General features: G+C 36.8%; 1 protein-coding gene across 4 annotated transcripts in view; it reads right to left on the bottom strand.

Annotated features, from left to right (window-relative positions):
* LOC121298961 (E3 ubiquitin-protein ligase RNF38-like) overlaps window positions 1-13,706 on the bottom strand; it is a 142,228-nt gene that overhangs the window by 71,494 nt on the left and 57,028 nt on the right. For all 4 annotated transcript variants that reach the window (XM_041226350.1, XM_041226360.1, XM_041226369.1 and 1 more), the window contains one exon: window positions 5,029-5,222. In XM_041226350.1, the coding sequence (XP_041082284.1) occupies window positions 5,029-5,222 (194 nt within the window). The remainder of the gene's footprint in view (window positions 1-5,028; window positions 5,223-13,706) is intronic.

The raw sequence follows: 13,706 nt of genomic DNA, 5'->3' as shown, positions 1-13,706 counted from the left end.
TAGGGATATAATTGTTTTGCGCCTCTAGTACTACGTTTTTGAAGAACAACCATCCTTCTTCTGTGGGTGTTTTCTCTATTTTACTCCAATCTACTTCTGTTAGTCTCTGTTTCATACCTTCATAGTTTGCTTTTCTAAAATTGTAAACCTTAGCTTTAGTCTTTACTTTTGAGGATTTAAAAAACACTTCAAATGAGACCATGTTGTGGTCTGAGTTTGCCAGTGGTTCTCTGACCTCTGTTTTAGTTATTCTATCTTCGTTATTTGAAAAGACTAAATCAAGGCATGCCTCCCCTCTAGTGGGTGCCTTCACAAATTGTGTTAGGAAGCAGTCATTTGTCATTTCCACCATTTCTATTTCATCCTTCGCGCTACCCACCGGGTTTTCCCATTTTATTTGGGGGAAGTTGAAATCCCCCATTAGTATGGCTTCTCCTTTGCTACACACATTTCTAATGTCATTGTATAACAGATTATTTTGCTCACCGTCTGAATCTGGCGGTCTATAGCATGCTCCTATTATTATGCCTTTTGAATTTTTGTCTGTTATTCTGACCCATATTGATTCGGTTTTATTTTCTTTGTCCAGGTTTAACACCTGGGCTTCAAGACTGTTTCTTATGTATAGCGCTACCCCTCCTCCTCTTCTGTCCTGCCTGTCTTTCCTATACAGTGTATACCCACAAATATTATATTCGTCCCCATCACTCTCAGATAACCACGTTTCTGTAACACCTATCACATCATAGTTACCTGTTAGTGCAGTAGCTTCAAGTTCTAGAATTTTGTTTCTGATACTTCTAGCATTTAGATAAATACATTTAATGGTTGTCTTACCTGAGTTGTTGTTCTTGTTTTGATGCGGTCTCCCTTCTGTTTTTTTGTTGATTTCTCCCCCCTTCCTTTCTAGTTTAAATGCTTCCGAACCTGCTCGAGGATCTTTTCTCCAAGTAGACTAGTTCCCTTGTTATTTAAATGCAGTCCATCCCGTCTATACAGATAACGCATGTCTATACAGTCCATGGGTGTCTGCCCAGTTCCAAAGATCATTTTGAATGACCTTTGCTGCTGCAAACAGTGTTTGCCACTCCTATTTTTGTGTCATCTGCATATTTAACAAGTTTGCTTACTATACCAGAATCTAACTCATTAATGTAGATTAGGAATAGCAGAGAACCTAATACTGATCCCTGTGGTACTCCACTGGTTACCTCACTCCATTTTGAGGTTTCTGCTCTAATCAGTACTTTCTCTTTTCTACATGCTAACCACTCCCTAATCCATTTACATGTGTTTCCTTGAATCCCTACTGCGTTCAGTTTGAGAATTAATCTTTTATGCAGGACTTTGTCAAAAGCTTTCTGGAAATCTAAATAAACCACGTCATATGCTTTGCAATTATCCATTATCGATGCTGCATCCTCAAAAAAATCAAGGAGGTTAGTTAGACATGATCTCCCTTTCCTAAAACCATGCTGACTGTCTCCCAGGACACTGTTACCATATAGGTAATTTTCCATTTTGGATCTTATTATAGTTTCCATAAGTTTGCATATAATAGAAGTCAGGCTTACTGGTCTGTAGTTACCTGGTTCAGTTTTGTTTCTCTTTTTGTGGATCGGTATTACGTTTGCAATTTTCCAGTCTGTCGGTAACTCTACCCATGTGGTATAAATGCTTAAAGGTCCTTGTGGGCTGGCTTATGTGGTACAAACAAAAATATATTTAAAAGTATGTATGAAAGAACATAAAGCTGTAATCGGATGTAAATGTTTCATCCACTGTAAGAGGTGGTAATATAATTAATCAATTGTTAAGAGGAGAATCATATTGAATCTTTACTTCAAAAACTATAGAAACTTATAGCTTGAAATGAAACACTGAATTTAAGTTATTGCTCTGTAAAAATAAAAGTAAATATCACTAACTCATGCAATGGTTGAATCCTGAATTGCATAGTTCAATTGCCTATTAAATGAAATTTAAATCTTTGGTTTTTATAGAAACACTGTAATTTTATTCATATGATTCTGTATGAAATAGTGTACCTCTGTTTGTAGCTTTGACTTTGAGTATAACAATTTTTTTCTGATTTCATTGCTTTGTAATAAGACACATTGAGAAATGTGTTTTAATTATTACTTGTATGTTTATGATTGTAAATTTACATTAAAAACAATCTGATAGAAATTACATGAAATAACTTGCATAATGTAATGTGTATATTTATGATGATATATTCTTATTTCAATAATTCATTATCAATTTTGGTGAGCGATCAGATTTCAATACAGGCCACATGGTTATCTATTTGGCTTACCTGTACAAATGATCACAGCTGTTCCTTGTGTTTTTGTATGCTTTTAATGGAATAAACTTAATAACTTTTTAAAATACAAGTTCACAATGGTCTTGTCCTATTTTTTGAGAGTACGACCTGTCTTGGTGGACTTCACTTGTAAACTGGAATAAGCAATTTTGAGGCCACATAGACTTCTTTCTTTTCTTTACACCACAGCTGTATGGTCGGCACCTCGGAGGTTAAACACTGGAGTGCACAGATGCCCCTTTTTTTGGAATATAAATATATGATTGAGCCTATAATGAGATGCACCTGCCTGTGATCAAGGGGATAAGTCAGGAAATTCAATGACCCCTTGTCTTAAAAACAAACTGTTATACAATAAAATCCACTTAGAAAAATAAGACATTTTTGTGCTGAATGTAATCATGTGAATTGTACAATCCAGAGCATGACATTGTGAGATTTTAATATTTTGAGAAATTACTGTTAAGATTATTCATTGCCTTTTACGATATGTATTGACTTTGAGCTCTATAAACATAAAACCACTGAAATATGCTTCAACATTTTAAAACAGGCGTGTAGTGAACAACAAGTTGTATTAAAAAATATATTTATTTTGCAATTGATGATTACTGCGATAATCTTACGTCGACTTCAAAACTGATGCATTCACGATTCGCACACACTGTCCTTCTCATAGGGGATAACGTGATCACGCCGTTTCCACCCACTCTACTTAAATGTACTTAATTATTAATTTATAAGCCAGCCACAAATGCACACAAATAACCAGCTACTGTGAATGGCTATACTCAGAAGATTCAGCCCAGTTTGATTGTCTGGCTGAGGCACATATAGGGGAAGCGACTTCCTCATTCAGGGTCATGAACAACGTCATTGACTACAGTAAGCTGGGATCCAGAACCAAGACCTGTACCTCCAACCACAAATTTAGCTTTCTGTATTTAAAAAAGAAAAAAAAAACACAAAGTTTGGAGGAATGTACCGTGTTAAAAGCAGAATTGTTAGTTTGTCTACTCTTTTCAGAAACTGTATTCTGTGCTGCATACAGAGAGGTACAATTGCAATCAATTTCCAGCTGTAGAAACACGTTAATTGTGTTTTGTTAATCAGAACCATATCCACACACACAAACTTTACAAGTGTACCACTGCATTTCACTGACACGTGGAACAAGTTACAGTATGTATTAAAGTCATTCAAAAGTACTCCATTCAAATAAAATGTTTTCTACATTGGGCCATAAACACTTTCTTTCTATCAGCTTGTTTTTCTTTTGCCATTTTGAGTTGGTCTTTGTTTTTTGTCTCCAGTCACGTACTGTTTTTTCAGCATTGCGATTAACATTTATTTCGGTAAATTCAAGAACGCACAATTTCAAATCTGTTGAGTAGTATTTTCATTTTTTGTTTGACTGTCCTGCTTTATCTAGTCTCAAGTCACCTGCATTATTATAGCATTGCACTTACAACGAATGGAAGGCTTGATAAGATTACTACTCAGCTTTCTAACCAATAGATGTTTGCTACGGATCTGGGTGAGTGTTCAGTTTGAATGTTGACAAATCAGTGGCTCAGGTAGGTGGGACTAAGGAAGTCACAGAGACTGACAGCTATTGTGTTAACATTAAGTGAAGTATTATAGCTGTGACATTTGAGAGGTCAGTCAAGAGTCTGAAAGCTTGCGTTTAACATTCAAAATGACTAAGAGTATTTAAAGTAAGAAATTAATACTTTTAATTAGAACAGTGGTTTTGTGTTTCAACCTAAAAACATGACCTGAATGCCGTAGTTATTATGTGAGTCATAATAACTGTGTAATCCCATTGTGGCACTGGTACAGTAATTTAATATTACACACAACACTGCATACGTTGCACCAGTGATTATTCACTCCCCCCTTTTGAGGGCCCTGGAAAAAAACCTAGAAAGTCGAATTATACAACGTTTTTTATGGTAGACCACCATATTTTTCGACATGCCAAGCAATACCACAAAAAGATAAAAACAGGTGCGAGTAATCACTACTGAAAATGATGGGCAGCGCATAACTGAAGTGCTCTGTGTGACAGCAGATTTTTACTCAAACTGAGGATGGGAAAGTTGGGCTCCGTCTTAAATTCGAAGAAATTCTGTATTTTACTTTCTCTACTGCATACAATAAAATAAAGAAAAAAGCTTTACAGAAAACCCCTCCTAACAACATCTCAACAAGGGTGACATTTATACATACATTTAAAGTAGGGCATGACTACAGCGAAACAAATGGGTTTGTATTCTTAGCCATATGACTACTGACAAAAACCATGACATATTTGAAATAAAAACACTTCATGGGCTCTCTTACATTTGGTTATTTTTGTATTCTACACCATGCTGGAAAAGCTAGAAAGTTCATTCTACCATCTATTAACCCCCCCCACCCCCAATACTATAAATAGCAACCAGATTCTCTTCCACCAACAAAACTTGTGGTTTTGTCAAATAGTCAGTCTACAGTATGTTTGTGTATTCAGTGCATACATTGTACTGTTTGTTTTATGTGAGTGTTGGCTGCCTGTCTGTATATACACACGTGTTCCTATGCCTTACATTCCATGCAAGTATTTTTGACAGTGAACCAGTTTTCTTAGCATGTGTGTGCCTATCTGTGTATATCCATTTCTGCCTGACGTTGCCTGGGTGTCTGTCTTACTGTACCTCCTCCTGTTCCGAGCTGGTGTGTTGCATCTTTCCCCTGAGAAATGGTGTTGGTTGGGTCTAGCTGAAGGGGGCCGACGATTTGATGGCATCTCCCATGGTCTCATTGGTGGAGATGGGGCAGGGGAGGCAGAGGTGAAATCGAAGACTGAATGAGAAAGCCGCTGGCGCTTGGGGCTCGGGCTGTCTTCACTCTACATTGAGGAAAACATGGAAAGAGTAGGTTGAGAGCAAAACACAGAATGCATCACACGGGTACAGTAACAGATGGTGACACATCACCTTCAAATAACAAAGTTTACAGTTTTATAAACTGAATAACAACTCCATACAACAGCTTTAAAATCCTGAAATAAAAATGATCAAATTCAACACAGGTATGTTATTCAATGCAAAATATACACAAGCAATGTATGTAATGTGTCACAAATCGGCTTACCACAGTGTAAACCCTTACATTTTATAAAATCAGTGCAAGACAAGTATAATGAAAATGACAGATTCTTGAGAAATGTATAATGTATTCTGTCCAGTTTTTATACAGCATGTTCTATAATATATTGGCAGTGTTTTTTTTTTGTATTGGTTTATATTGCAAAAATCGCAAACACAACACAACTAACACAAATATTACTAACTAATATGCTGTAGTTCTCCAAACTGCCAATTTAAGTCTAATACACAAAAGCAGGGTCCTTAACCACTTCTATGCTGCCTAACGTATCTGTTACATCCTCAAAAACGCTTTCATGATCTACAGTTTAATAAATGTGGCATATTAGCTACTAATTTCAAGCTTGTATCGTGATACACAAAGGTGTATCATATAGTGTTGTAAAGTATCGCGATGCATCGATACACGATAAATTGTCTCACCCCTAGTGTTTTCCTACTGTCAAACAGAGGTACATTTACCATTAATTATATATTTTTTTATATTGCGAACAAACTGGCAAAAGAACATTTATGAAAAAACAATTCACAAGAAGTCCACTGCAAAGTTGCACAAGTAAAAAAAAAAAAAATGTACGAGATCCAACGTATTGCATATGATACAATGGAAAAATAGTACATTAAAAACTATGTAAAAGACTGGAAAATATGAAATTAAAAAAAAAAATTAAAATAATGGACAAGACCGAAAACAGCATACCATACCAGATTTGAATGGACGCTTCCCTGCTTTCTTAGTAGAAGTTGTTTTACATGTGCAATGCACTTAAAGTACCACTTTTCATCACATACTTGAAAATAGCACTACACCGGTAAGAAATTAAAGTTACTTTCACCTCCGACAGTATCTACTTTGGTAAAATCTGCCATCTGATTTAGACATTGCCAGGTGTGTTGTGTGTGTGTGTGTGTGTGTGTGTGTGTGTGTGTGTGTGTGTGTGTGTGTGTGTGTGTGTGTGTATATATATATATATATATATATATATATATATAGATATATATATATATATATATATTATATATATTATATCATATAAAATAATATATACAAAATTGTATTATTTGTCTTATTTGTTTTGCAAAACAGACACGCTATGTCTGTAATACAATGATGCATTTACGAGATTTCGGATCATGCATTTATCTGTTTTCTTTTACATAACATTATGTATTTCCCAGTGGCAATTGGTGGCCAAATTTTTTGGGTGTTCACATCTCATATGCAGGTGAGGGGGTGAGGTTCAAGGGGCCAAACTCAGTCGTAAAAGCACTGTCCAGCCTGACCCAGCTATCAACAAGATTAAAAAAAATATATATATAAAATATGATATAAACAATACAAAAATATACTGTACGGAATATTTAATAACAGATTACCATCAACAGGCAGTATCGGTTGGTAAATAAATAAATAAAAACAAAAATTCGGAACACAGCAAGATATTACTGAGCTTAATTTAAAGCACTGCTGAAGTGCATGCAGCCTCGGGAGAAAAGGGGGACAGACAGTGCAAAATAAAGACAGATTAAAATAGTGAAAAGAACAAAGCTGAACAAACAACATAAATTTAAAGTTAGACAAAGATAATTACGCTTTTTTAAATATTTAAAACAGCTTAAATGTTTTCTGTCTTTCTGCAAAATATGCAAGACTGAGAAGATCCGAAATTGTGCTGCTCAGACCAGCCAGACATTTTTAAATCAAATCACAGCTAGTCCTGGCTGACGGCGGGTTGCTGCTGTGCATGTGCACGGCGGATTTGGGTGCTCGCACTTCAGCGCAACCCGGCTTCAGTCCATTAAACAGATGGGATGAATGGCACTGTTGATGTGCCAGTGTCAAATGAGAAGGGGGAATGAAACTCACATCAACCAGAAGGGAAGCTCAATTCAAAAAGACTGGGGGCCCCGATCTTCGATCTTGGCACAATCCCCTTGCTAAATTTGTGCCTCGCAAAAAAATAGTACTTTGGTACAAAATGAGAGATATTCCAAAACGGCACAAAGCAGTTGCGTGACATTGGAATATAGCTGTTTTTTGAGCAATTCGCAAATCTCTTTGTGCCTCGCAAGACCATCTGCGCATTCACTACAAATATAGCAACTGCACACAACAGCCAAGACAGAATGCAGAATGATGGACAGTCATCATTAGTGATGGTATTACCTCGATAAGCTGCTATCACTGGTGTTGCCACAGTATGTACCGATATGACAGCGGACAAGACCACACACTATATCGTGCACACAATCATACGGACCATTCAAATACACAATTGGCTCCATAGCTAGGTGCCGAGTTTTCAAATTAATGAACTGATATACGACACTGTTTTATTGCATACAGATCCGGGAATCTAGGTTTCTTTAAAGGCAAGCTGATCCGACATAGCTGTATGTTTTTGAAGCAAAATAAAAAAAACTTTGGATACTCGCCTCTTTTTCCTGAATGATTTATTTATTTTTATTTTTTTATATAAGTCGTGCCGTGACAAAGTCTACAGTGGTAGCACACACTCTGATTTCTAAATGTAACAAGTTCATACGCCTGCAAAGTAAACACCAATCAATCATTTTTATGTACATATGTGGAAGGGGTGTGGGTAATTCACTGACTAGGAGACAGACAGATGTAATTGAAAACACCACACAGGTGTCCAGTTTTATTTTTGACAGTTCTTACTTTTTCCGGCAGAGGGCACTGTTGACCGTGGGCTGCCTATCAACGATGATAGACAGCACCACGGAAATACCACAGCTGGTACGCGAACAGCAAGTGCACTCGCAGGTGCTCAAAGAAATAATAATGAAAACAGAAGGCGAAAAGAACAATGGAAAATAAAACAGTAATAAAACTACAAATAAAAGGTGCTGCACTCGGCAGCGTTATCCCGGTTGCGCTACCCGCATGACCAGGATCACCATCCTACTCTGTAGGCTAACTAGCCTGCTCTTTTACAATACGCCGGGGTCTGCCCAAGGGTTCCCCGCTCCCTCTGTCTCGCTGTGAAACTCTCTTTGTTTCGCCTGATTCCCGGTCCTGGATCAGAGCTTCCGCACTCTCGGTGGGTCTAAGTGGGCAGACCTGAGGAGACAGCAGAGCGTTACTTTATAGGACCAACAATCACCCAAGACTCGCCACTCAGCCATTCAGACAGGGGGAAAGTCCACACACCCACTTTCCCACCTCCCCGTGTCACTGCCATGACTCACAGGCGGTTGTTGGGCGATTGCCGCCCTCTTCCTGCAGCCCATGAACACGCTAGCAGAGTCAGCACAGATCTCTCCCTGCTACAACATAGTACTCAGAAATGCGTTGTTATTCATTCTACTCACCCATCTGAACATCATGACTAAGCCCAGTTTGTAAGGTTTTGAGGGTCAAGACATTTTTTTTTGTAAGAATAATTAATTCTAAATACGCTCCTAAAATGTTAATTGTAGCCTAATATGATTTCTCAATAAATGAACAATTAGCAACATCGACATTCAGCAGACTGCGTCAGGGTCTGGAAAGCTTGTGAAGATAGAGGGCAATATGGATGGAGCAAAGTACAGAGAAATCCTGGAGAAAACTGCAAGAGACCTGGGACTTGGGAGAAGATTCATCTTCCAGCAGGATAATGGCCCCAAACATACAGCCAAAGCCACATTGGAGTGGCTTAAAAACAAAATGGTCAATGTACTGGAGTGGCCCAGTCAAAGCCCGGACGTCAATCCAAGTGAGAATATGTGGAAAGAGTTGAAAATTGTTGTTCACCAAAGGTCCCCATCCAATTTGACGGAGCTTGAGCAATTTTGCCAAAAAGAATGGGCAAAAATAGCAGAGTCCAGATGTGCAAAGCTGGTAGAGACTTATCCAAATAGACTCATGGCTGTGATTACTTCCAAAGGTGCCTCTACCAAATATTGACTCAAGGGGGTGAATACTTATGCAATCAGTTATTTTCTGTTTTATATTTGTAATTAATTTAGAACAATTTGTAGATTTTATTTTTCACTTTGACATTATGGAGTTTTTTTTTGTTGATCAGTGGCAAAAAGTCCTAATTAAATCCATTTTGATTCCATGTTATAACACAATAAAATATGGAAAAGTCCTAGGGGGATGAATACTTTTGAGAGCCAATGTATATCATGCAGCATTGAGGTACATTACAAATACAAGATTTAATACTCATCATTGTATATTATACGATTTGGTAGGCTTGACTTCTTTGGCTTTATGCAGGTTGAAGCACTGGTATATTCTGGTATATAAGGCTATTCAATGTAAATTATATGAATATACTTATTTACATGAATACCTTATAGCTTCCCATATTAACCATAGCCTCAGATCTCATTCTTTTTTGCATTTTAAAATCCCAAATGTGCGTATTGAGGCTTAATATATAAATTTATATAACAACGCACGCACGCACGCACCCTTGCAAAAGTATTCAGACCCCTGACCAATTCACTTTACGCACACTTTTTTAGCTCCGCTGGGTTATCTCGGATTTCCCACATCAAGCAGGTGTCACAGATTACTGGCTTGAAGACCATGTTGAGATTTTTTTTTTTGAAGTTTAGTTTCTTCTGCAGCTGTCAACCTGCTTTCAAACTGCCTCGAAACTGCTCTGTACTTTTCCACGCCTGTACTTCTCCCACTCACTGTCGCTGGGAAGACTGCCTCACTCTGTGTTGTTCTGCTGTGCTGTTGGCTCCACCCCTCGCCCGTGTCTCAGAACGGCGCTGAATTTGAATCAGCTGCTCCGAGTTTCAGCTTGCTTGTTATCAGAAAAACACATGCGGCTGTTTGACTTTGAGCTGCTGCTGTGTTTCCCCAATGTCCTGTTTTCTGATTAAAGCAATTAAAGATGCAATTTCTCCTTACTGCTTCTAAACTGCTCTGTACTTTTCCACGCCTGTACTTCTCCCACTCGATCGCTGGGAAGACTGCCTCGTGTAAAACTGCTTGCATGTTTTTCTTGTATACCCTGGACAGATACAGTTGCCTTACTTAGAGCAGAGCTCTTCAACTAGTTTTATAAATTTAAGGGAGCCAGACTGGGGAAAAAAAGTTAGGAGTAGGCAGGCCAGAGTATTTTACTCTGCACATTTTTAAACTATAATAAATATTATATAACTTAATGTTCATATATTGAACAAGACTTACACATTTTACCATATGAGTAGTATTTTATTAACAGAACAGTGTGAGAATTTAACGGAGTATCATTACAAACACTTTAAAATGTATGTGACATATTACGAGTACAACTTAAGAGATCAGCGCTTTTACTTTTGAGCTTCTAACTACTGATAAGCACACTGGCTTGCGTTCGGTTCAGTTGGTAAAATAATTAAGTATTTATTTGTCCACTCATTGTTGAAGCTACAATTTTCACCATGTTCTGTTCTTACTACAGTAGCTAGAGTAGAGAGAGCCATGTTATAGCAACACAAGTTTAAAAAAAAAAATCATGTAGTTAATGATAAATTAGAAATAAGAAAGTTAACTAAAGGTTTCACCTCAACCACCATGTCGTTTCCTTGTGTCGAGCGGCGGACGGAGTAAGGATTTGCGATGGTAACTAAATAAAACACATAAATTCAATTATTTATTTATTTATTTATTTATTATTTTTAAATCGGGCCATAACGCTACAAAAAAAAGTTTTTTTTTTTCAGGTCTTTTCGTTTCACTTTTTTGTATATACATTTCCAAAATTATTTCACAGAACAGAACTCACAAAACAGCTAGTTGCTTTTTTAAACAACACAGACTCACAGACACATATAAAAACTTTTAAACAAGTGTTATCGCTTCTGGGTAGTGTAGTTTTCAAAGCAATCCAGTTTTTTATAATAACAGCAGTAAATGACAGTTTGCGCAATTTTTTTTTTTTTAAATTTTTTTTTAAAAATGTATTTCTTTATTTATTTTTTTAAAAAGGTGTAGTTGCAAAGCAGAATTCTACTTCCAAAATGCCAATTCCGTTCCCAATGCCTAATTCTGCGATTCTGTCAGTGATTCCGCGATCGTGGAAAATCAGAAGCCCTAATGAAGCTAATACCTCCTCACGGGGATGCTTAATTGAAGACTATTTATTTTACACACGCTGTTTTCTCTTTGTTTTTTTTCTGAGTAAAACAGGTTTAAAAGGCACTGCATAGCAAAAGGACATCAGTACTGCATCTCCAGCCAAGCCCCACCCCTTGTTCGCTGTATTTTACATATACCTCCTTACAGTTGTGCATACTGATAAATCCTCACCTAATCACTCATTTTATCACCAAACTCCTCAATGATGCGATCCATGTCATTATTGTATTACTATAACATCTCAAAAAGCTCTGCAAATGTCTTTGATATTCTTTGAGTGCTGGATGTAGTAGCAGCTTTCTTCTTGTTTGTGTCCGTGTTATCTCTGTGGTGCAGGGGTTCTGTGTATTGTTCAGATACACACACACACACACACACACACACACACACACACACACCCTCCTGTTTTTTTCATTTGGCTACTATCAGTCTCACTTGGTCATTGACAGGTTTTCTCGGCTTTTTGATGATGTTGGACATAGGGATGAAACGCTAGTAGATTTCCACGATACGAATAGTTGAGAGCCCACTCTTTCACGATACATCGATTATCACGATAGTAGCTGTTATTTTTCAATTACTTTAACTTAATAAAAAGAAAAAAACAACAAGTTGTCTTTTTTTATCACTGTGGAATATGGTCTGCAACAAGGAAACTACATAATTTAAAAAAGAGCAAGACTCTAGCAAGAATGAAAAAAAATTACTAGAACACAGGTGGAAGAAAAATAATCTTAATGAAACTGTCCTTCTATTATCATCTAATAGTTGCAAAACATGATACCTTTGTCTGTCAAAATGGGACTGCAAGTTTTTTTTCCTCCTGCTTTATTTACACTTTTATTTATGTATTTAAATGTACTTAGAGACAGTACAGAATTACAAAAATCTTTAAGTATGGAATAGAGCAGCATGGGCATGGTGTTCTACATGCATATTACTTTAATTCATTTTTTGTTGTTATTTCATTTATAATTTTAAGAAAACACATTTTAATACCGTCATCAATGTTACCCGAGGTAGTCTGTTTTTCTGGTGGCATATAGCCAAGAACGTGTAGATTTTAATGAGCGTGTTGAAATTATATACTGATAATTGAGGGTGGAACAGAGAACAGTATAGGGAGGGTGCTGCACTGGAAAAAAAAAAAAAAAAAAAAGTATGTTATTAAAGTGACCATGTTTGTTGACTGCTGATGTTTTTTAATTCCACCGGGTGCTAAGTACAGAAGGGCCTGTTTGAAGATGTTCCTGCTTTCGTTGTTGTGCTTTTGCCACATTCAGCGGATTGCAAGTACATCCTATGGGACTGTATTTCCCCCTATATTATATAGCGGGGAAATATATATATATATATCGGGCGTGGATATATATATATATATATATATATATATATATATATATATATATATATATATATATAAGACACACACACACACACACACACACACTACCGGTCAAATGTTTTAGAACACCTCCATTATTCCAGTTTTTATTGAAATTTACGCAGTTTAATGTCTCAATGTCCTCTGAAATTAAAGCATAGAACAAATAAACAATTGGAGATAAAAAAGAAATCATGGAATCGTTTGTTTAACAAAATTTAATCTAAATTTTTTTTTTATCAAAGTAGCCACCTTTTGCAGATATAATAGCCGAACACACTCGTGGCATTCTTTCTACAATGGAAATCAAATACTGTTCGGAAAGTTCTTCCCAACACTGTTGCAGAAGTTCCCACAAATGTGTTGCACTTGTAGGTTGCTTTGCTTTCACCCTACTGTCCACTTCATCCCAAACCAGCACGATGGGGTTTAAGTTTGGAGACTGTGCTGGCCATTCCAGCACAAAAATCATATTTTTAACATTACTAAATATTGTTAAACATTCATTATATAATGGTTAATTTTCAAACTCCAAAGCAGCACAAGCTATATACAGTATGTTTTTTTTCAAATGTGCACAATTGCCAGGAATACAAGCCTGTCAAAGAGCAAAGTAGTCCTAAGTAACAACTGCGTGTGTTTGGACTGCCACAGAGAGGAAATCAAAGAAAGAAAAGAATGACTGTGGTGAGCGAGGGGTATTTTTCTCTGGCGTACCCCAGCGATAAATTCTTGTAGTTCACATACTAT

The sequence above is a fragment of the Polyodon spathula genome, chromosome 2 (genome assembly GCF_017654505.1).
Source record: "Polyodon spathula isolate WHYD16114869_AA chromosome 2, ASM1765450v1, whole genome shotgun sequence".
Classification (NCBI taxonomy): domain Eukaryota; kingdom Metazoa; phylum Chordata; class Actinopteri; order Acipenseriformes; family Polyodontidae; genus Polyodon; species Polyodon spathula.
Note: the sequence above shows the minus strand (reverse complement) of the source record. Positions and strands in the feature narration are given on the sequence as shown.